Source organism: Hyposmocoma kahamanoa, unplaced genomic scaffold (genome assembly GCF_003589595.1).
Source record: "Hyposmocoma kahamanoa isolate Upper Pololo Valley unplaced genomic scaffold, ASM358959v1 160, whole genome shotgun sequence".
Taxonomy (NCBI): Eukaryota; Metazoa; Arthropoda; class Insecta; order Lepidoptera; family Cosmopterigidae; genus Hyposmocoma; species Hyposmocoma kahamanoa.
In genome coordinates, this window is record NW_020653575.1 from 1,239,519 (window position 1) to 1,261,581 (window position 22,063).

Sequence of the window (22,063 nt, forward strand, 5' to 3'; positions counted from 1 at the left end):
ATTTTTGCGATTTAAAGCTCTGAGTGGCACTGCAACTGAAACGAACAAATCGTCCGTCTGGTGGTAAGTGACACGCCACAGCAGTTTCAGAGCCACTCAAAACTTTAAATCGCAAAAATCTGGGGGGCACTGTCACTGCGCCCGTCGCTCTAAGACGTAAGTAATAAGGTAAGGTGCTTTACTGCTACTCAAATGGTGACTTCATTAATTTTTTGGAATAAATTGTTGTATAACGCGTGTTTTTATTATTATTTTTTATTTTACTTTTATTTTTTAGATTAGTTTACATCAAACAAACTATATCTAACTCCCCAAGCAGTATAAAGAAATGTATTCAGTGATATGTCCCTACTCTCGCTTACAACAAGTGTCTTCTAGAGGTCTAGAACATTCCTGAACGCCTATATGGTCGACCTTATAAAGTCATTGTAACTTAGTTGGCGGGTTCGTTTGTGTAGTGAAATGGATTCTCTATTAGATTTTGAAGAGTTTAATTGTGAGTTTTTTGTTTAAATATGTTTTTGTTTTAAACCGACCTCAAAAGTTTGTCGAACCCTGAATTCGCCTCTCTTAAAGTTGGAATATTTTCCTCAAATTTGAACGGATGGAGTGAACGTATGGATCACTGGAAAAAAAACTGGATCAAAAAGGAATCATCAAAATCGGTTCACAAATATGTCGAAGTAATCGCGTAACATACATATAAAAAAAAAGTCGAATTGAGAATCTCCTCTTTTTTTTGAAGTCGGAACAAAACAAATGAGAAAATACCGACCCCTCCTACGTAGAGCGCTCATCTAATAGATCATCTAACCGATATCTAGGATTTTATAATACTCTATGTGAGTAACGAGCTTTGCCGAATAAACTGAGAAATGCTAAAGTCACGTGTTATGTTCATTTCAGTGAATTCAGAACTTTAAAACGCTCCCCTGTAAACTTGGCAATTTTGACATACGATACTTCACGTAGGAGGGGTCGATACGGTAGTAACGTTTATATTTAAATAAACTTTACTTCAGCTATTTTCACAGTTTATTGACATACGGCATTTTGCTTTGGGGTAATACCGCGGATATTAATAAAATCTTGGTCCTGCAGTTAGTGTTGCGGTTAGGGCAATTTACAATCTGGGCCCCAGAGTGTCTTTGAAAGATAAGTTTAAAGAACTGAACATTTATGAATATAGAACAACATAGCACATTTATGAAAATGTAGTTTTTTTATCAAAAATTGTGACAAACACAACATTAACATGAGGAATAAAAATGACGTTATTCTTGACAGTCTTCTTCACAAATTCATATGAAGGCCAATGTACATACGTTTATATAATAAGATTCCGGTTGATATTTAAATTTTGCCATTTACGAAGTTTAAAACTTTAGTGTTAATTCGGCGTCAACCAAACGTCACAAATTTCTCAGTTTCACTGTGTAGTACTGTAGTAATTGATTATTAAAATTAATCTTTCTTTATCAGTTGGCGGGGCAGGAGTAGCAAGTCCTGTGGGTGCTGGCGGGGCTGCAGGAGGAGCCGTAGAATCTCAGCTGCATCAATTGCAATTGCAGCGACAGCAGCAGTACCAGCGCTTGCAACAGCTGCAAGCTCAACGGGACCATGCCGCGCATCATCAGCCTGCACCGACTAAACCGGTTAGTTATGTCACTATTGTATACACTGGCATATCAATTAATTATCTAATACTAACCATCTACACTGTCTAAATGATTAATTAATATGTTATTTCTTATGCCTTCATGAGCATCCGTAAAATGTCTAAAAAGGCACGACTGGCGATGCATGATGGTTTCTACACTTGGCAGAAGAAGCACGAAAGTTGTATCAATGGAGCGGAAATGAGGGCGTAGCATGCTGCCGCGATAAGGCTGTCATAACCACATTTAGCTGTCAAATTCGAGTGGTAAACCAGCATTTTAAAATTTTATCACAATTGCTCACATGGCAAGCATCGTGACGTCATATTTTTGTCGCATCGCGAGTGCCGCGACCAATGGCTGCAAAGGAATATCCAAACATAGCCGCAATGTCACAGCTGATTTTAAAACATTTTTACACTTTTGCACAGTAATTTTATCATCGTAAAAATTGAACGCGACAAACGAGATAAAAAGAAATAATAAAAACAAAACAAATGGTTCATATAAATTATTGAAAAAAGGTCAGTAGAACATTTTTAATACAGTTCAATACATGAAAGTAATTAGAAATACGTCAATATTAAATACGATAATGTAAAATAAGTAAAAACTAAAACTACAAAAACCGCATAATATCGCGATGCACTCGTGATCCCACCGCGCCTTTTACTAATATGCGAATGTGCATGTCCGTACACGGCGCGCGGCGGTCGCGCACATATTCAAGACGCGCTGTTAATTTGTACGGAGTTACCATACTTGTTTTATTTTGCTAGGTTTTAGGTTAGTTAGTATAGTCATACTTCACACTCTTATGACATCTTCGACATGCAAATTTCATCACGATGTTTACACGACGCTCCACTGTTAGCGCGTTTGCGCACTGCATCTATTCGTATTCGTTGCGAACCCGAAACTATGCAAATCTACTACTATATAAGTCTTGTCTTTTTGGAAGTCAGTTTGATTCCAGTTTTCTTTTCTCGGGACTCGGGATTCCTTAAAACGGGCCGATACGGGTATATTACTTCGAGATTCATATAATTTCGCGTTTTAATCTTCGATTAAGGCACAATAGCACTATCCTATTCCACTTTAAACTAGATTTCACAAAATAATTGAAAGTCAAAATAAAAGCGACACTTTTCCCTTCAACAGGTCCAGAGCGAATCTTGTTTCCAGTTCTCATAAAATTTTAAATAGTTATGTGGTTGTTATCGATAGATTGTGAAAAAAGATAAAAATTACTGAATTATGAAAGTTATGACGTTCTTATAATTACTAAACTCTGAGATGTAGTCGAAGTCAAAAAATGTAAACAAACAACTGTCACTGTCAAACTGACATCTCATAGACCATAAACCTTTTTTCGACGTTCGTTTATTAACAACATCACGTACATAACCAGAAATAGAGACGAATTAAGGTCCATATATTCCTGGTAACACATTAGCGATACAGCTCTTATAAATATCAATTCCCGTTTCCACAGAAATGTAGACAGGTCAACTACTGACCAGTGCGTACGTCTCCGTATATTCCAAAAAATATTCTGAATTTATTATAATAAAGATAATATCTCTAACAATGGCGTGCTTGTTATATTCGGTAGTGTGGGAAAAACAGCAAAACATCTAATTACAAAACAAACGGAATCACATTTCATCGGTAATTGAATATTAAATATGTAATTTTCGTCCATTATAGCAAAGCTCAAGTTAACTCAACTACGACAACAACTATAACAGTTAGTCAACTGTTTCACTTCAAATAAACCGATTTGAAGTGTAACAGTTGACGACACCCGTCAATTGTTTCGAACTCGGTATGGTATGGGAATGATATGGCAGAATAGTTTTCAAACAAATTATGACATTTAGTCTCTATTTCTGGTTATATACTCGATGATTAACAGGTTCCACTGTATTCCGACTAATAAACTATAATGGAATAATACCTTTTTGGTTTGAGCAATTTACAAAACTGTTTAGAAACATTTTGTGTCATAAATATAGTGATCTTTTTTTCTACGGTGAAAGAGTCTCTTTTTTGTTGAAGGACCTGGTTCAGCCTCCATTGTAGTTATGTTCACACCAACGCAAGCAAACACAAACGTAACAACAGAGTCAAACCAAAACTTAACAAAAAAATAACACAAAACGAAAACTTAACAATAAAAAACAAAAACTCAACAACACGACGCATACATGGCAGGGAATACATTCATAACGACAGCTGTCAGAAACCGAATGAAGAAAATCGCGGTGATGCACTGGTGGGGATGAAACCATCCCTATTGACCAAAAACTGACTTTTCATTTGTCAGTTCATTATAATTTAACACTATTTAACAATTATCCAATTTATTATTTTAATTTTATTATTCTCAATAAAAAAACATTTAATAAATTATTAAACTAATAGTATTGTAGCAATTAATTACTCACACTTCTACTTATAAGTATTAGTGTTTATAAATAACAAATTAAAATAAAAAATCGAATAAACACTAAGGACAGGCAAAGGTTGTTCATCCCCGAAACATTGCCAATAAGATAAAAAAAATATTTGCAGGAGAAACATTTTTTGAGGTTATCTTATTAAATATGGTGTTGTAAAATATATATATATATATATATATATATATATATACACACGAGTATAATATATATATATATATACACACACACGAGTATAATATATATATGTATATATATCGTATATTGAATTAAAATTAAAAACTTGTTTGTATTTTTCATAAACATAGTTATAAATACAGGATATGTATGTATGAACTTACAATACTTGACAAATCAAATGAACTTGTGCTCAGTAAGTGGATGAAAAAGGAATCGAAGATGATTCACATGAAACAAGTTCGGCTGCAATCACTACCTGCTTCATTTTAGTCCGTCTTCAAAAAAACATACTATAGAAAACTCGGACCCAATTCGGATGTCGCATATGCACTAAGTCAGATTCTAATCCGAGAAAATACGAAATGACATTTTGGACACCTGTGACATATCGAACCGTCATTTCACGGATTCAGAACTGACACGAATCGGACGTAGTGCGTAAACGCTCTTAGCCAGAAGTATTGCTAATGTATGTAACTTACAAAAAGCAACAAAAAAAAGCAACCGTTTTTCCATTCCTCGAAATCTTAAATATTGTAAATTAATACTACATTACTGCAGAGGCCGGGAAGTAAAGAATTGCTGGACGAGTATGAGTTACAATTGTATTAATACGAGTCAAGTAATCCCCGTTCCGGCCGAGGCGTGTATAGTGCTGTTGCTCAAAGAATGCGAGGAAATAATAAAAGACTAAAGAGAGGAAGATGTATTATAAAAAGAGTAAAAATATATATATATTAAAAGTAATATTTTACGTATCAATACAAACACAATCTCCGAAAACGAATTAGCATTTTTTTCGCTTCTTCATTGCATGAAAGTTTCCTATGTTTTCATGTATCTTACTTTGCTCATAGCCGGCAACAAGTTTTCCATGGCTAATATCGCCGCTGGTTTTAAATTAGGTGGTGTACAATCACTACTCTATTTTTCCAACGGGAGACATTGCTCATTTTATAATTTTTCACGACGAAAATACAAAAAAGACGAGGAAACAGAAAAGAGTACCAAAACACTTTAGTTTATTTTACCGCCTTTTTATTTTTGTTTAAGTTAGCGTGTAAGTAGGTTTTTTAATTCTAGCAATTACTAATACTAGGCAGTTGGCCGTATGAGTTATCCCTTTGCCTGTTTACATAGTTCATTATTTAGTAGGTAGATTTAAAAGTTTACACAAGAGGACAGTAATAAATTTTCATACTTACTGTGCAGGCCTTGGTCGGGAAGAAGTCTCACGGTACTTAAATTACTAACTCTTCCCGTGTTCGTTTTTGAAAGTAATGCAAACATTTCCGAGCATGTTTGAAAAAATTATATTTATTACCTAGGTGGCTTCCGGAGTAACGCAACACGTGGTCGGTGCCTCACCATTACCAGAGCAGCAAGTCGACGGCACTTTGTTGACTCCTACTACACCGGAACAACAAGGTATTATTTTGATTTCTAAAAACGACTATAGTTAAACCACATAGAGTCCCGGGTGGAATTTGACTTTCAAGGTAAGTCAAAGCACAGACTATATTACTAAAAGTGGATAAGACGGCTCTGCACCTTCTATACCAATTTTGCCCTCTAATGGCCAATGAAATTTGCCGGCCAGAGGAAGTAAATAGGATCTATAAAATGTTATGATTCTACAATTTCGTACAGTTATGTAATTTGATTCTTAGTTGTAATTAGTGATAATTGTAATAGATGTTACATAAAAAATATTAAGTAATATCACGGAACACATACGAATGGAAGTGTGAAGTGGGAGTTCTTGTCGCAATTGTTATATCTGTCATAACCAACATTTTGTCGTACTTCAACGCTCTCTTGAGCCGAACATGTGCTTCATTCCTTAAACCAAAATATTTTGAATGAGTTATGGTTTATCGTTCTGTTTTGGGTTGTCGATATAATAGCAATAATAAAAATATATCCGGTGAAGGCGTTTCATATAATCGGTAAGTGTTATATTAACTACATTACTGGAGTTGATACCATTTCCACTAATTTGTTAATTCGCGGGAAAAATAAATAACGCACACACTCATAGCCCCGCACTAGGGAAACCCTGTATCGCGGGTGCCATGGGTAGACACACACATAGACAACCATAAATTGCAGCCAAACTCACGAGAGAAACAAATGTAGGCCACGCAAATATTTCTCCCGGTTCGGGAATCGAACCCGAGAACTCCGCGTGACAGTTCCGCATGGCAACCGTTTGGCCAAGGAGGCAGTTGATTATACTGAACATGAGCTCCATCAGCTCGTTCCGCCCACCCCTTTTTACCATCGAACATCCAGAACGTACAGCGGTATACCATTCCTACTTGGTCGATATTCTCTATAGGCGTTCTAAGCGCTTTTTGTCATCGTTTATTATGCGTGTTGTCCAAGAAGGGAATACATACCAACTTGCTATGGTATAGTGTAACGGACTGATTTCTGCAACTAGATGTCTAGGCGCCTTTTCCGTGTGGAAATAATTACGTATATACGTTATAAATGAAGACCTTGTCATGTGTTATATCATAGGTGCAAACAGCGCACTACTGGTGAACCCTAAAACCAAAACCGCACTGGCAAATATGCTGTCCATTCGACTGCAAGGTACTGCGCAGCCACCTGAACACGAACCTTCTGCGGCGGGAACGCTCAGGTAAGTCATGAAAAAGTCACATCACATCATCTGATTTCTGACTCTCTAACTTCTTAACAAACAGCCCTCTAAGCGTTAACTGAACTTGAAAGTCAGCCTGTTGTTCAGCTTGAAACATCGAGTATATAACCTGAAATAGAGACGAAATGTCATTTAATTTGTTTGAAAACTATTCTGGCAAACCATTACTGTGACAACTGCGCTTCGATTGGCCAGCTCGAATTCGAAACAATTGACGGGTGTCGTCAATTGTTTCATTACATATCAACCAGTTTAACTTGAGCTTTGCTATAATGTACAAAAATTGCAAAATTACATATTTACTATTTAATTACCGATGAAATGTGATTCCGTTTGTTTTGTAATTAGATGTTTTGCTTTTTTTCCCACATCACCGAATGTAACAGCCCCCATTGTTAGACATTATTATCTTTATTACAATAAATGCAGAATATTTTTGGAATATACTGAGACGTACACACAGGTCAGTTGTTGGCGCTGTACTATTTCAGTTTTCTAATTTCTGAGTTCAGCGCAAACGAGAATTGTATTTAAAAGTGATATCAGTACCATTTGACTGATGAGTTGCCAGGGATGGATGGCCCTTGTTTCATATCTATTTCTAGTTGTTATATACTCGATGGCTTGAAATAACAAATGTTTTGTGTTCACAAAAACCGTAATTATTATTATTTTTCGTTAATTTATATTTTTTTGTGAAAAGTCATGTAACAAAAGTTGTTGTTTGTGATGTTAGTAATATAGTGCTGCGAGCTTGCTAGCATTTTACAAATAATCCTGTATAATCTACCTACAAGTTTCCATTGATGTCGATGACGTGTTGCCTCCGTGTTTTCAAACTCATTCAAGTGAAGTCATGTGAAATTACAGGCACATGGGACTTTGTCAACTTATGTTTCAGGATGACGGGCTCAGTGGCAGTGCCTCTCTGATCTTTCCGATTTAAAGCTCTGAGTGGCACTGCAACTGTTATGGACAGGCGTGTAGCTTAACACCAGGCTCACGACTTGTTCGTCCCGTCACTTGATATTATAAATAAAGTCAAGTTTAATTTGCATACGTCCATGGGCCACGATGACCACCTCAACACACAAGTAGCTCGTCTATTTGTTTGCCCGAAATAAATATATATAAATAAAAGAAGTCAAAATATATAACGTGTAATTATTATAACAAAGACAATCGAAACACTAAGAAAAATTAATTCGATCTGGCCGGATTCGAGCCAGCTCCCTCAGGCAATCCGTGCCAGATAATCTGAGTGAAGGTAATATCTAAATGAAAGTAATATCTCACAGATGGCGTTGCGGCAAAAAAAAATCGTTAAAAAACCAATAACAAAGATCTGCAACAAACAGAAAAATTCGTAAGGTCCGCTGGTTCGTTATTATAAACTTTAGGAATTCAAAAAGCATAAAAAACCATTGTTACATCTATTTGCCAAATTTTATTGAAAAGTGGGTCAAATCCAATAAACCGGATTCATCCCCTAATTTGCCACCCTTGGAGATGGATTATTTTTTCAAATTTGGATAGAACCACTACTGAGATACCCCTTTCTAACAAAACAAGAATCATCGAAATCGATTCATAAATGTCGGAATAATCGCGTAAAATACACAAAAAAAAAGTTCGTGAAATTACGTCTATTTGCCAAGGTTTTTGAAATCGGTTACTGGGAAGTGCGCGAAACCGGATTCATCCCCTAGTTTGCCACCCTTAGAGGTGGAGATTTTCTTCAAATTTATATAGGTCCAATACTGAAGTACCCTCTTTCCAACAAAAAAATAATCGTCAAAATCGACTCACAAATGAGTTATCGCGTAACATAGAGTCGGATTGAGAACCTCGTCCTTATATTTAAGTCGGTTAAATACACAGTCGAATTGAGAATCTCCTCCTTTTTTGAAGGCGGTTAAAAATAGGTTTCGAATGTATATGAATTGCTTTAGGCTTTATTTTGTTTTGTTTCTATTCTTACTAACGGACATGTTTTTTGATAGGTTAATGACAGCGGCACACGCAGCTGGCGGAGGAGTGAGGGCTCCCACACGACTCCTGTTAGGTCCAGCACATCATGCACACCAGGTAATATATTATATCTTAATATCTGTGCGTTTGAAGATATAAATTTTGTAACCATCCTAATTATGTACCTCTTGTAGGGTGTCTCGGTCTATGATATTTATTTATTTTATTTATGTAAACCATATATATCCCATTACGAAATGATCGCGCCCATTAAACATACGCGCCCACAAGTTTACGCTTTAATGAATTCAAATTAGAATTGAATATGTCAATATTAAGTTCACTCCTGCTCAACACATCGTTCAAACTCTTGCAAGCCCTAGCCCCTGCAAGATATTCCAAATAGATATCGTAAAAAAAGAAATGTGTACTAGGGATGCACATTGCGACTCGATTTTTATTAGGATCGATTCAAGGGTATACTATATATCGATTCTTTTCAATGCGATTTTTAAGTAAATGGATCCAATATTAAGGCGAATTGAATAGTCTAGATCGCATTCATAATTTAAACAAAATAATCTCTTTCTAAACCCCTATTTTATATTGATTTGCTAGAAAAACAGTTTGGCAAGATCTAAGTACAATAAATCTACAATATTCGGCGGTTTTTGCTACTTCTGTGTCATCTGAACGTCTTTTCTCACTGGTTAGTATCACTCTACTTACATGTTAATCGTAACCGACTGAAGCCAAAAAGCCTGTCAATTTTGTTTTGTCAAAAGTAATTTTTAAACGATTTTTGTGTTTTTTTAAATATGTTACGCAATAATTCCGACACTTGTAAACCGATTTTGATGATTATTTTTTCGTTGGAAAGAGGGCTCCGTAGTAGTCGTCATCATTAATTAGGTTTTGCTTATATTCTAAGCAAAAAGTAGATGTCAGAATAACGAAATCATCTTCACATGACAAAACTAAACAGAGTAGAAGAGAATTTTTAATAAATGGTTGATCCTCCAATTCTATGCCGTAAGCAAAACTTTATTGTGATCCCTCCCTATTGTGATTAAGCAGGCCGGTGCAGGAGTGGCCGGCGTGGGTGTTGGCGTGGGCGCAGGCACACCGGTGGGCGTGGGCGGCGTGGTGGGCAGCAAGGTGTTCGCGCCCGCCGTGCCCGGCGTGGGCGTTGGCGTGGGCGTGGGCGTGGCCGGCGTCAGGGCTACACCACCGAGGGCGCAGTTCTACGGACACAATCCCAACCTGAAACTACCCCCGGACCTGTTTTTGTTGGGTTGTGTTTTTCACATTGTAAGCTTTTTTCAAACTTTATTCAAAAAATTCGAAATCAAAGTAAATTATTTTTTTTATTTTGTGACAATGCAGAACAGCGAACATTTTAAAATTGTAACAGTTTAACATTGATTAAATGAAAATTTAACAAGTAAAAATGTTTTCAACTAATATTGAAATTTTCAAACAAATTAAACCTCGGACCACTCAACAAATCTGTAGGGCTACCACGACTATGCGCGACATAAACCACAAGATTCTCTATGCGAGAAAAGCAGTAACTCGCGCGCAAGTCGCGCCTTGTCGTGCTAACCCTACTGTGTCAGTAGAAAATTAAAACAAATGAATGAAAAAGTTATAGTCGACTAATTTTTTGCTTTCCAATTAAACCTAAAATTTTTCATAATAATAAATTTATTTATTTATTTATTTATTTATTTATTTCAAGCAACTAGGACCCATAGATACATACCTTACAGACTAACATACATATAATATAACAATAATATAATAAAACAATAACAGAAATATTAAATAAATACCTTACGGACTAATCATAAATACAATATAACATGATAATATACATATAACACTATTTATTTACACGTATGTACTTCGACGTGTGACGCAACGTGGGTGTCCGGTAGCCGTCCTTGGAAACGCCGGTACATGACACCCTTCGGCCAAAAGTCTTCTCTCATGAAGGTCGACAGGTGTTGAGTTGGTACTCGCACCACAAATGAATTAAAATTCACATTGTGGCGCGCCTCCAACCGCTCGACCCTCAGGTTTGCATTGGCCTTCACTCGCATGTACTCCACAATATCCGCAGACTTGGTGGAGTAATGAAGACGCGACACGTATAACAACGTCGTCGGTACCGCTGGATGCAATAAATGATTCGGGCCAGTCAGGGCGGTGCCACTAAGGTTTCGGCTGATGTTCTTCTTTTTCTTTTCCACCTTCCGAAAGCCGTCCTCGTCGCACTGATCAACTCGTCTCGGTGGTACTGACGACGCAGCTCCAGATACGAGTTTCTTTTTCAGTTTTCCCTTCATTGGTTGCCTGGGTTGTGGTTGTGGAGTACTGGGTCGGGCAGCGGCAACAGCTGCGTAATCACGTGAAGGGGTCGTCTCCGGCGGGGCGGGGTGCGGGGAAACGCGCGCGGCAACAGCGCCAGAGGTCGGTGACACATGCATGTGAGCCGACTCAAAACTGCTGAAAGAAGCATTTTGCGCCCCCCGACAAGTGTTTACGTTGCAGGCCTCAGGTGACCTACTTACCGAAGCCGCACTACTAAGTAATACAACTTGGGCACGCAACTCACTGATGGTGTTGTCTGAGGCCTCCAACTTACACTGAACTTCAGCAAGGCTTGCTTTTAGGGATGTGATGTCCTTCAGCAGCCTGGTGACGTCGACGTGGTCGAACGTGACAGGGGGCAGCTTATGCAGCTCCTTCGCCACGAATGCAGGCACGTCGTCTGGGTCGGTCTCCTTGAACAACGAAATGATGTCCTGGAGACTCTTCACTCCTCCATCTCTCCGACGAGACGGCATCTGTTCGGCTTTGCCAAACGTCCGGAAAAGCAGCGCCTTGCCACTGCAAATCTCTTCTTCTTTGAAATTTGACTTGCAGATCTGCACGATGCTGACTTCGTCCATGGTGTCTATGGCGTGTTGTATAAACGCCAACAGTTCGTTGGCTATGAGTTGCTGAGAACCCATAGTCAATTACGTGCAGCGGCTATTGCCGCGCGGGTCGCGAATTATTATAATTCTTATTGTGCAGTGGAGCACGTCCGAATCCGAGCGTGCACCGCACCACACTAAATAATAAAATTACAACAAATTACTTTTTAGTAACGTGACCAGATTATTGAAAAGAAAACTCTACATTCTTTTGGGGATTTAACTAGAGTTCACTTAAATGCGTCCGGGTATGTAGTATTCAATGTAGTGTATTTATTTAAAAATCCATTGTTCAAGATATTCTTTAATGGCACCCTCTTTGCATTTCCTATTTTTCTACCATGGAAAAAAGCTGTCACTTAGCAATAAGCCTGTTGTACATACATTAGTGCCAATATACTCACGTTACTGTACTCCCTTGTTATTGTAATTTTAAATATCCATGTCCACCATTTTTTTTATAGTTTACATTAGGAGCCGCGATAAGGCGCGTGTAATATAAACACTTGAAATTCGAGAACCAATTAAGCTACGGCAAAAAAGAAATAACATGAGCGATAAGAGCAATTAAGTAGCTTTTGTTTAGACCACAGTTATGATTGTAATACGACGACTATATTTGCGAACTTCCGAGTACTCTGAATACTTCTGAGAAATTTTCATAGTGTTTTACGATTTCACTCTTAACCACTTTGTATATTCATTTTATTAGGAAACAAAACATATTTAAAGCTGACGAGCATTTTAATACCTGTCGACTAACACTAGAATTATATTAAAATATTTTTTTACTATTTTTAAAATAAATTAAAAACAATCACGGGTTGTAGCGGAATTTGCTAAAATGTCGTGAAAAAACTACAGATCGCGAGGAAGAATATTTACGAATCCTACCAAAATTCACAATGTAACGACCTAAAAAAGGTTTTAATACAACCTATATTGAATAAAGTTATGTGTTTGTGTGATATTTTACTCCAAAAAGTCTTTTAATAATGAATAAGTTTTTTTTCTAAAAAACAATCACAAGTTGCAATGACCATCACTTTGATAACCTTTTTTCCAATAAGATGTGATTCCAATATGATATCAAATGTTAAAGTTTTAACACCATCAGAAAAAACACATCCTAACGATCACTTTGGTAGGTAATAATTGCAAAAATAAATAGTAATGGCATTCATTACAGTCGAAATCTTCAGCTAACATTCAACGTGAACAATCGCGCCACAAGCTGTAATTTTGACATTTATTTTCCAATTTATCTTTGCTTGAAATTTATAGGGATGTCCGTTAATTTCATGTGATTACCTGTTATATTGAGAAATACTAGAAAAAATTTGAAGGCGATTGGAGGTACTGCACTAGAATAAGCAGAAAAACAAAAGTGGACCGCGGCGGTATTGTTTTTGTTTGGCAACCATAGTTGCCAATAACGTTTGGTGCAACAACTCAGTTGCCAATAACAGTTCAGTGGATAGAGAACATTTCGTTACCGGCTTTTATGCGTAGTACCGTTAAATTTTAAGTTCCATCCTATTCTCTGAAATTAAGACAGTGTAAATACCGAATTTACAGGTGGAATACCAACAGTCGTGGGGCACGGAACGCGTGGCGCGATGGGCGGAAGCAATACAACGGCGCGGCGGAGAAGTCGAGCCTAATTACTGTGCGAGAGTCACACATGTACTTTGCGAGACGCAGAAGCATGGAGTTGTTATGCAGGTAAAGTTTCATCAAACTCATTAACATTAATCTACAACAACAAACAATTACAATTTAATAACTTTGGAGTTATAAACTCCTAGATCCAGCGAACTGCAACAATGGGAAAAGCGCTAAAAGTCATTGTACATTTATTTATTTATTACATTAAAATGTAATTACATGCTACAGGCTCAAAGAACGTTTGTATGTAAACGTATTTTTTTAGATACCATATGGGCGCACAGAATTATATAGTGCTAAATTTGAATGCGATATTTTCATTGTATTGTACCTTCGGAGATTACGTGATCATGATATATGACCTGGGTCCAAATCACATATTATGTACATTTGGATGTACAGGATGCCTTAGTAGGATATTGTGGCATAAGAAAGCCGAGACACGCGGCAATAGGTGGACTGTATTTAGGGCGCTAGTAATTCTTCGCCTGTGCTATCCTGGCTAAAATGATATAGAAGTACTCACCCGTTCCTCCCTTCACTACGACGGCGGCAGTGCGGGTCTTCAACGGGGCAGATGGCACAGTCTTGTTCGTTTGTATTATAGTAATCAGTCGCAGAACCAGAAGAAAAAAAAAACGAAAGGAATAATTAAAACATTTCAAGCAAGTTACGTTTTTCAGCGACACTGACTGCTAACATCAACACCGACGACACCACGCAGCCAGTTTCGTTTCAGTTAGTACGCGGGGCATTCGATATCTATCTAGATTGAATAGCACAGGCAGAATACCGAACAGATATATATGACGACTTTTTTTTTATAATACCAAGTGAACGGATACTAGAGGAAGGGACGAACAAGTCGTGGGCCTGGTGGTAAGCGCCAAGCCTATCTATAACAGTTGCAGTGTCACTCAGCGCTTTAAATCACAAAGATCTTAGGGGCACTGCCACCGCGCCCATCACCCTGAGACAAGTCCCATGTGCCTGTAATTTCACCAGCACCCTTATCCTACCAAATCGGAACGCAGTAATGCTTCTATTGCTGCTTGGCAGCAGAAATAGGTAAGGCTGCTGTACTTTCCTGGACGAACTCTTTAACAAGGGGCTCTACTGCTACTAAACCTCCATGACCCAACAGTTTGCTCTGTGGATGCTGAATGAGGAGATCACGGGTTCCATTCCTGGTATGATTAATTTCGAGAAATTAACTTTTTAAAATTGGTTCTGATATGGGTGTTCTGAGTAATGTTTCGGAGTGAGACGTTGCTCTGGTACTCATAATACAAGGAATCCCTTGTTTAAGAACGAAGTAATTGGTGTGGGTGTCTGGCAGATTGTTATTACTTATTACATTATAGCAATTCTTCTATCGCTACATAGGAAAATAGTAGCCAAAGGGCTGCAGTACAGAGTTCTCCTTCCTGTGATGCAGCACGTTGAAAACAATACCGTCACTAATTTAAAAAAATATATTGTAGTTACATGGTCTGTCTTTTTTGAAGATGAAGGTGTAAAATGATATTTCATTTCTCAAAAGTGTTGCCTGCTTGCAAGCAGCTAGTGATTGCAGTCAATAAATATTCTATCGACTATCGACAGAATATTAGTCACACTTATACAATAAATAGCCGAACTCGTTTAATTTGAATCATCGTCGGTCCGTCCAACTGCTAAGCACAAGTTCATTTGAACTATCAGTAATTCATTTGAACATAAATACATACACAGTTTTAAAAGTATATCGATTAAAAATGCAAAGAGGAGACATATTTTAAAGTTATTCATTTTAATTAATTTAATATGGATAACCAAACCGCCTGTTGTTACTAAAATGTTATAAATAAAAATTGACTTCGATGGTAGTAGGCCAACTGTTAAAATAAAAATAAAGAAAGCAATAACTATTGCTGGACTGCTACGCTGAGGCCCCGGACTCGATTCCCGGGTCGGGAGAAATATTTGTATGGCCTACATTTATTTATCTCGCGAGTTTGGGTCCATGGCATGGGTGTCCATGGCACCCGCGATACAGGGTTTCCCTAGTGTGGAATTAAATCAAATCATTTATTTCAAGTTGTTACAAGAATGAATTTTGAATCACTGTGATCCGCCTTATGGCATACAAAGTTTTCTTAGTTTTAGTAAATCTCATGCAATAATTTGTAATAATATTATAATCATGCAGTCCAATTAATGCAACCTAATACTAATGAAACATAATAACAATAGTAAAATAATCAATAACAAATTTAATAATATGAAATGTAAATTTTATAAGAAATCTTCAATATTATAGAATGTCCTATCATTTAGGTAATTAAATAATAATTTCTTAAATTCTGCACAATCGCTGCAATTCCTAATTTCAAGTGGAAGTTTGTTATATACCTTCGTAGCCATTCTATTTTCATTGCCATTATATTAATTAGTAATCATTAAAACGCAACATTCACAATTCAGACATTTTTAGTAAAATTTTACATTCTTTCAGAATCCATCGATAACAATGTCGATAATAACTGCATGCAGGCTAAAAAGTAGTTGAAATCCAAATACAAAGATCCGACAATAAGCACATAGAAAAATTTGTGAGGTCCGCTGGTTCGTTCCGTGGCTTAGTTGGCATAGCATCTGACACGGTTTGCTAAAAGACGTCGGTTCGAATCCGGCCAGATCGAAGGAATTTTTTGTAAGTGTTCGATCTTTGTATTAATAATTAAACAACGACATAATTTTTTTTTAAATTGGCAACCCTGCAAACATTGACCTACCAATCCTGCAGAAGTCATTTTACTCCATGTTTGAAAAAAGACAGACTATAGATGCAGCTACAAGCGAATCCATTGAAGTGTTAACTTTTTATTTCTTCCTAGGCCCTACGCGACGCTAAACGCTGCGTAACTGCGTACTGGCTCTCTGACGCCATGCTGCGACGAGGCGTAACTCCTCCCTGGCAAGCATTGCATCTTCCGAGCATGTACGCAGCCAGAGATCGTCCGGCGAAACATCACCGCTGCGCCATAACTGGCTGGCGCGACGAGGACCGCGATCGCATTATCTACTGTATAGAGCATATTGGTGCCAAGGTAGGTTTATTCGTGTCATAAAATAATATTTAGATTCAGGCGTCACTGCGGAAATCCGTGCTAATAAAAATCGAAATAAATTACTTTGTTTCACGAACTCATTGACGGATAAATCATGCAAAATAACTGCGCTTCTGTGCTGTATTTTATCACCATTAGTAGAAAGGCGAAACAAGTAACGAATATATACTTGGTGATGGTGTTTGCGATTGTAGTTGCGTTTGTGTTAATTTTATTCGGAGGGAGCGTGGGAAAATTAACTGCATGAAAATAATCCGTCCCTTTTCCTTGACATCCCTATGGCAATTTGGCTTTCCAATGTCATTTTGGCATTCCTATTTAGTTTTGGCATTCCAATGACGTTTTGGCATTTCAGTGGCGTTTCCTGTGGCACTTTCTTGGCAGTGGCAATTTCTTTTGTATTTATTTGATGCAATAAAAGAATATATCATATAATACAATATATCATTTCTCTGTCTAACAGTTTACACCGTACATGACTCGTGACAACACGGTGCTTATAAGCAAGCGCGCTGAAGGCAACAAGTACAGGCGAGCGCGCGAGTGGAACTTGCCCGTCGTGACTGCCGCCTGGCTTACAGATCTATTACTAGGCAACATGAGCGCACTTTCACAGGTATTGTTTACACTTTGGAGATTTTGTATTGACCAGCGTCTTGAATACACCATGTACCACGATTTTTGTTTCTCGGTTATCAATATCATTTTTTAATTGGTTATGACATAAAAACATGAAAAAACTGCAATTTTCCTGCAAAAACTTTACTTTTGTAGCTTGGTTGAGGTAACTTTGAACATTTTTATTCATTCCTATGGCATTTTAGCAACCCAATGGCATTCACTGATTACTGTGTAAATGTTTAAAACGTCTTTTCAGATTGAAAGTGCGAAATATCAACAATTCAACATGCCCAGTCCTTTCCGAATGGATTACAGTTTAGTTTCACATCTAATGAGTAAGTTCTGGTTAATAATTTTTAAATTTAAGACCACGGCTCTTGCGAATGCAAGAAGAATCATTATTGTATGAAAGTTAAGAACATGCACCAAAATCCTGCATTTCTAGATTGCTTGTCTTGTTGAACATTTTCGTCAGAATGACGTATCATCATAATCAACAACCTGTTGGATACGGTCTCCTCTTAAGCGAGGGTTTAGGTTATGTAGGTATCAAACAAGCATTCATGAATACATTTTTCTAAATACACATCGCTGACGTTCTAGAGTAGCGGCCTGCCGCAAAAACGCTTTATTCATTAGGAATATAGTTTTAGCGAATCGCGTCAGTCGACACTAATTTTTATAACCGATCATAAAAAAAGGAGGTTCTCAATTCGACTATGTTTTTTTATGTATGTTACGCAATAACATGCCACGGCATTTGTGAGCCGATTTTGGTGATTTTTTTTTTCATTGAAAAGAGGGTACCTTGGTATTAGTCCCATTTCAATTTGAAGAAAAGCGTGGAATATTATAGTGGAATTTTCTTATATTTCTTACAATTACTGCGTTCCGGTCTTGAAGGGGAATGCTAGTGAAATTACAGGCACACGGGACTTGTCAACTTATGTCTTAGGGTGACGGACGCGGTGGCAGTGCCCCTCAGATCTTTGGGATTTAAAGCTCTGAGTGGCAGTGCAACTGATATGGACCGACGTGTCGCTTATCGCCAGGCGCACGATTTGTTCGTCCCGTCAATTAGATTCATTAAAAAAAGACGTTACGGAGCAATATCCACACGAAACTTAAAGTACGTTTCCTTCCCATTTATAAGTCCACGGATGAATATAGAATGGTTTTAAAAAACTGGAACCTATTTGGCACGCATAATCGAAGAATCGTCTACCGTCTTAATGTCGTGACGTCATTATGTTAACCAATGGAAAGCTCTAAAGTGTAAAAGTCTGAAGAGGTCTTATTCACAACGCAATTAAATTAGAATAATGGTGTACAGTTAACAGCACATGAAACTATACACTTTCTTCGAATATCGCCGCCAGGGCATCAGAAATAGATTCGTCAATGTTTAGCTTGATATGCTGCGGTCCGCACAAATATGTGTTTGGACCAATATTCTCGAAAAGCAACGATATTTGTACATATGGAGTTCTTAGGTTTTCGCGATTGTAACACATAGGAAATGAAACTATTTTTCCGGATTTAAATCGCGTTTATTTGTTTTTTCAAACAAACCGACCTTTCGGGCCCTTTACAGGTCCCATGGTCACGGTTGACTGAGGTGGTACAGTCTTCAACCAGTTATGTCTAATATTAATGCAAACCACCCTATTTTTTCACTATAGTTACAATAGTTATTAATTAAATACCTTATTTTTAATTTTACAAAGAAAACATTCCAATTTACGCTACATTAAGTTTTACAAATTATTTTATTGAATGAATTTTTATTAAGTTTAATTTATTATTAATTATTAATAGAAATTAGAATAAACTAAAACATATTAATTAGTACTGCAGTCTTATGTCTGTTTGGGATTTTTCATTAGAGGAAATACTTATAATATTTCTAGTTCTATGATTTAAAACTATATCACTTATTCCAGATGCGTGGAAAATGCCAATAAACATAACGCAAGAATCGCACGAACGTGCGAAGCGCGCAGCAGCGGCTGTCTCGGGCGGTCCACGGCGCAAGCGGCCGAGACTGGAGCCCCCGCCGCCTGCGCAGCCGCCGCCGCAGCCCCCGCCGCTGCATCTCGCACCGAGAGTTTTATTCTCGGCTGTACCGCCGCATGAGCTTTCTAAGTTGGCTGCAATTGTTAGGTAAGTTCGAATTTTTTTCCTTTGTCATATTACACATCGTTGTAATTGGCAAAATTGAGGCTATCAGCGCAAAAGGAGTGTATGTGACCCATGTATTCGGATACTACTTTTATGTATTGAAATTAAAATTATGTATTGGTTATATATGGTTACTATATAATAATAATAATAATAACAACGCACACACTCCACACAGCCCTGCATTAGGGAAACCCTGTGTCGCGGATGCCATGGACATAGGCAACAAGAAATTACACCCAAACTCACGAGAGAAATAAGTGTAGGCCATACAAATATTTCTCCCGGCCCGGGAATCGAACCTGGGACCTCTGCGTGGCAGTTCGGCATGGTAACCGTTCGGCCACAGAGGCAGTTAGTATATGTATATAAACTATATTTGGTTTATAGCCTCAATTAGTATTTACAGCTATCATCATCAACAACACATCATCAGCACATTTATATGTCCCCCTGTTGGGCATGAGTCTCTGATGAGGATTTAAGCCATAGTCCGCCACGCTGGCCCAATGCTAGTAAGGGGACTTCACACGATTGCCGGGGGTTGTAAACCTTGTTGACGTGCAATTTCATCACGATGTTTTCCTTCGCCGAAAAGCTCATGGTAAATTTAAAATTAAATTTCACTCATAAGTTCCGGGAAACTCAAGACGTACGAGCAGGGATTCGAATCCACGACCTCTGCTTGAGAGGCGGTAGGTCAAACCATTAGGCTACCACGGCTTGTTCACAGTAATTGATATTAAACCTTAATTAACTGGTGTGAGTTTTCAATTTCACTTTTATGAAATCAAGCTGTACAAACAAAAAGAGCATAAAAAGAATCCCTTTTACGATTTTCTAAGTTCAACAAATAAGTACATGTTTTAACTTTTGTTACGACAAAATTTACAAATTCCAGGCAACTGGGCGGCCTTGTAGTAACATCAGCAGCGGAAGCAACACACCTCATAATGGAGAAACTTGTAAGAACTTCCAAATTAGTCAGTTGCCTCGTCACAGTCAAGCACTTACTATCTCCAGAATGGGTGTTAGAAAGCCAGCGGTTGAATAAATTCGCAGACGAAGCTCAATTTGGTCTTAAAGACGAGTCGTTCAACAAAATGTACAAATGCGATGTATCGGAAGTCTTACTATGCGGTGAACAGAGAAGAAAACTCTTTGAAGGCATCACTTTCTTCCTAACACCGTGTGTAAAACCTTCACGATCACAGCTGACTGAAATGATAGAGTTATGTGGTGGCAAAGTTGAAAAGAACCGACGTTCATACGTGTCTATATCTGAATTGCATAACCAAAAACCGTTCAGCTATTTAGTGTTAACAGTGCCAAACGATTTGCATCTTGTGTACTATCTTTTGCAAACGGAGAAGACATTAAACGTAGTGTGCAGTACGGAAGTTGTGTTGTCAGCCATTATGAGGCAAAAGTTGGATGTTGAGGAGTTTCTTGTGAAAATAGACTAAGTTATTTTGGTATAGGGTGAATCGTATCACTATTGAGTCATATTTCTAGTACGAAAGTTAAAAATAAATGGCAACTTGGCGTTTGCTGTTATTTGCGCCATATTGGATTTTTAGTGACGTCATTTGTCTAATGGAAGCTGATGACGGGTTAATGTTAAATGTAATGATATTTATGAATGATATAAAGTGAACGTGTTTAACATATAGAGTGGAAGTATACTATTGCTCAGGCGGTTCTATAAATCCTATTGTGGTCACCCTTCGAGAAATAATTAGATTTATAATAGTATTTGTAAAAAGTGTGAAGAGTTGAAGGTAGTAAAACACTATGTTTAGCAGTCAAAAGAAAAACTCTGGCAGAATACTATTTACAATATTATAAGAATGTTCAAAAATTATTTTGCAGAACAATATTATATCTCCTGTCACATGTGGTGGTTAACAACAAAGGAACGTTCAAGCATGCGTTGTTTGTGACGTTAGGTTTAATGAAAATTGATTAATTATTTAATTACATTTGAATTATTACGATTTACCCCTGTCAAAAACAATTAATGTTTAAATTAAAATGTTAGGTAAAAATAAATACTATTTACAAAATTAATGAATGAAATTTTTATAATAAATTAATTTTTAAGTTATGTTCATTGTCAATAGTAATAGTGTTACGCATGGAATTATAAAATACTGTGAGGCCTTATAAATATTTTGGAGGGTAGAGTTGAATGAGCCTCGTACGTTTTTGATTTAAATTTATTCTTGCAATATTAATATTAAAATTTCTATGGACTGTTTGCTCTATGAAAATTGTTACCTTAGAGTATACAAAAGAAGTACGTTAAAAGTGTAGTCCAAAGTTCTATAGACACTTTTAAATGTTTTTAAAAGATATTTTGTGCAGTGACTTTTTGTCATAAAATTTTCAACAATGTTGTATCACATGATGTGTTAACATCATATTAAATTTCACTGTTATGACTTTATTTTATAACAACAGTATGTCTTCCGCGGATATTTGACATCTCTGATAGGAAAAGCTTTTCGAATTTTTTTATTTTTTTTATCGAGGTCGTGTGTGTTGCTCCACA

At 37.3% G+C, this 22,063-nt stretch overlaps 1 protein-coding gene across 1 annotated transcript; it reads left to right on the forward strand.

Moving 5' to 3' along the window:
- Nucleotides 1–462: 462 nt before the first annotated feature.
- On the forward strand, nt 463–21,470 carry LOC113225447 (PAX-interacting protein 1-like). The gene is made up of 12 exons (XM_026457761.1): nt 463–496; nt 1,483–1,655; nt 5,629–5,728; nt 6,827–6,950; nt 8,975–9,059; nt 10,017–10,253; nt 13,505–13,651; nt 16,474–16,686; nt 17,171–17,323; nt 17,585–17,663; nt 19,272–19,491; nt 20,411–21,470. Exons 1-12 carry the CDS (start codon nt 463–465, stop codon nt 20,973–20,975), a joined length of 2,130 nt encoding a protein of 709 aa, XP_026313546.1. The 3' UTR covers nt 20,976–21,470.
- The last annotated feature ends 593 nt before the right edge of the window (nt 21,471–22,063 follow it).

What these genes read in the sequence shown, in the direction of transcription:
- LOC113225447 (XM_026457761.1), top strand. Translation starts at nt 463, where the DNA reads ATGGATTCTCTATTAGATTTTGAAGAGTTTAATT. An exon ending in AGCATGGAGTTGTTATGCAG is followed by an intron (nt 13,652 to 16,473) that starts GTAAAGTTTCAT and finishes ATTTCTTCCTAG; the next exon opens with GCCCTACGCGACGCTAAACG. An exon ending in AAGTTGGCTGCAATTGTTAG is followed by an intron (nt 19,492 to 20,410) that starts GTAAGTTCGAAT and finishes TACAAATTCCAG; the next exon opens with GCAACTGGGCGGCCTTGTAG.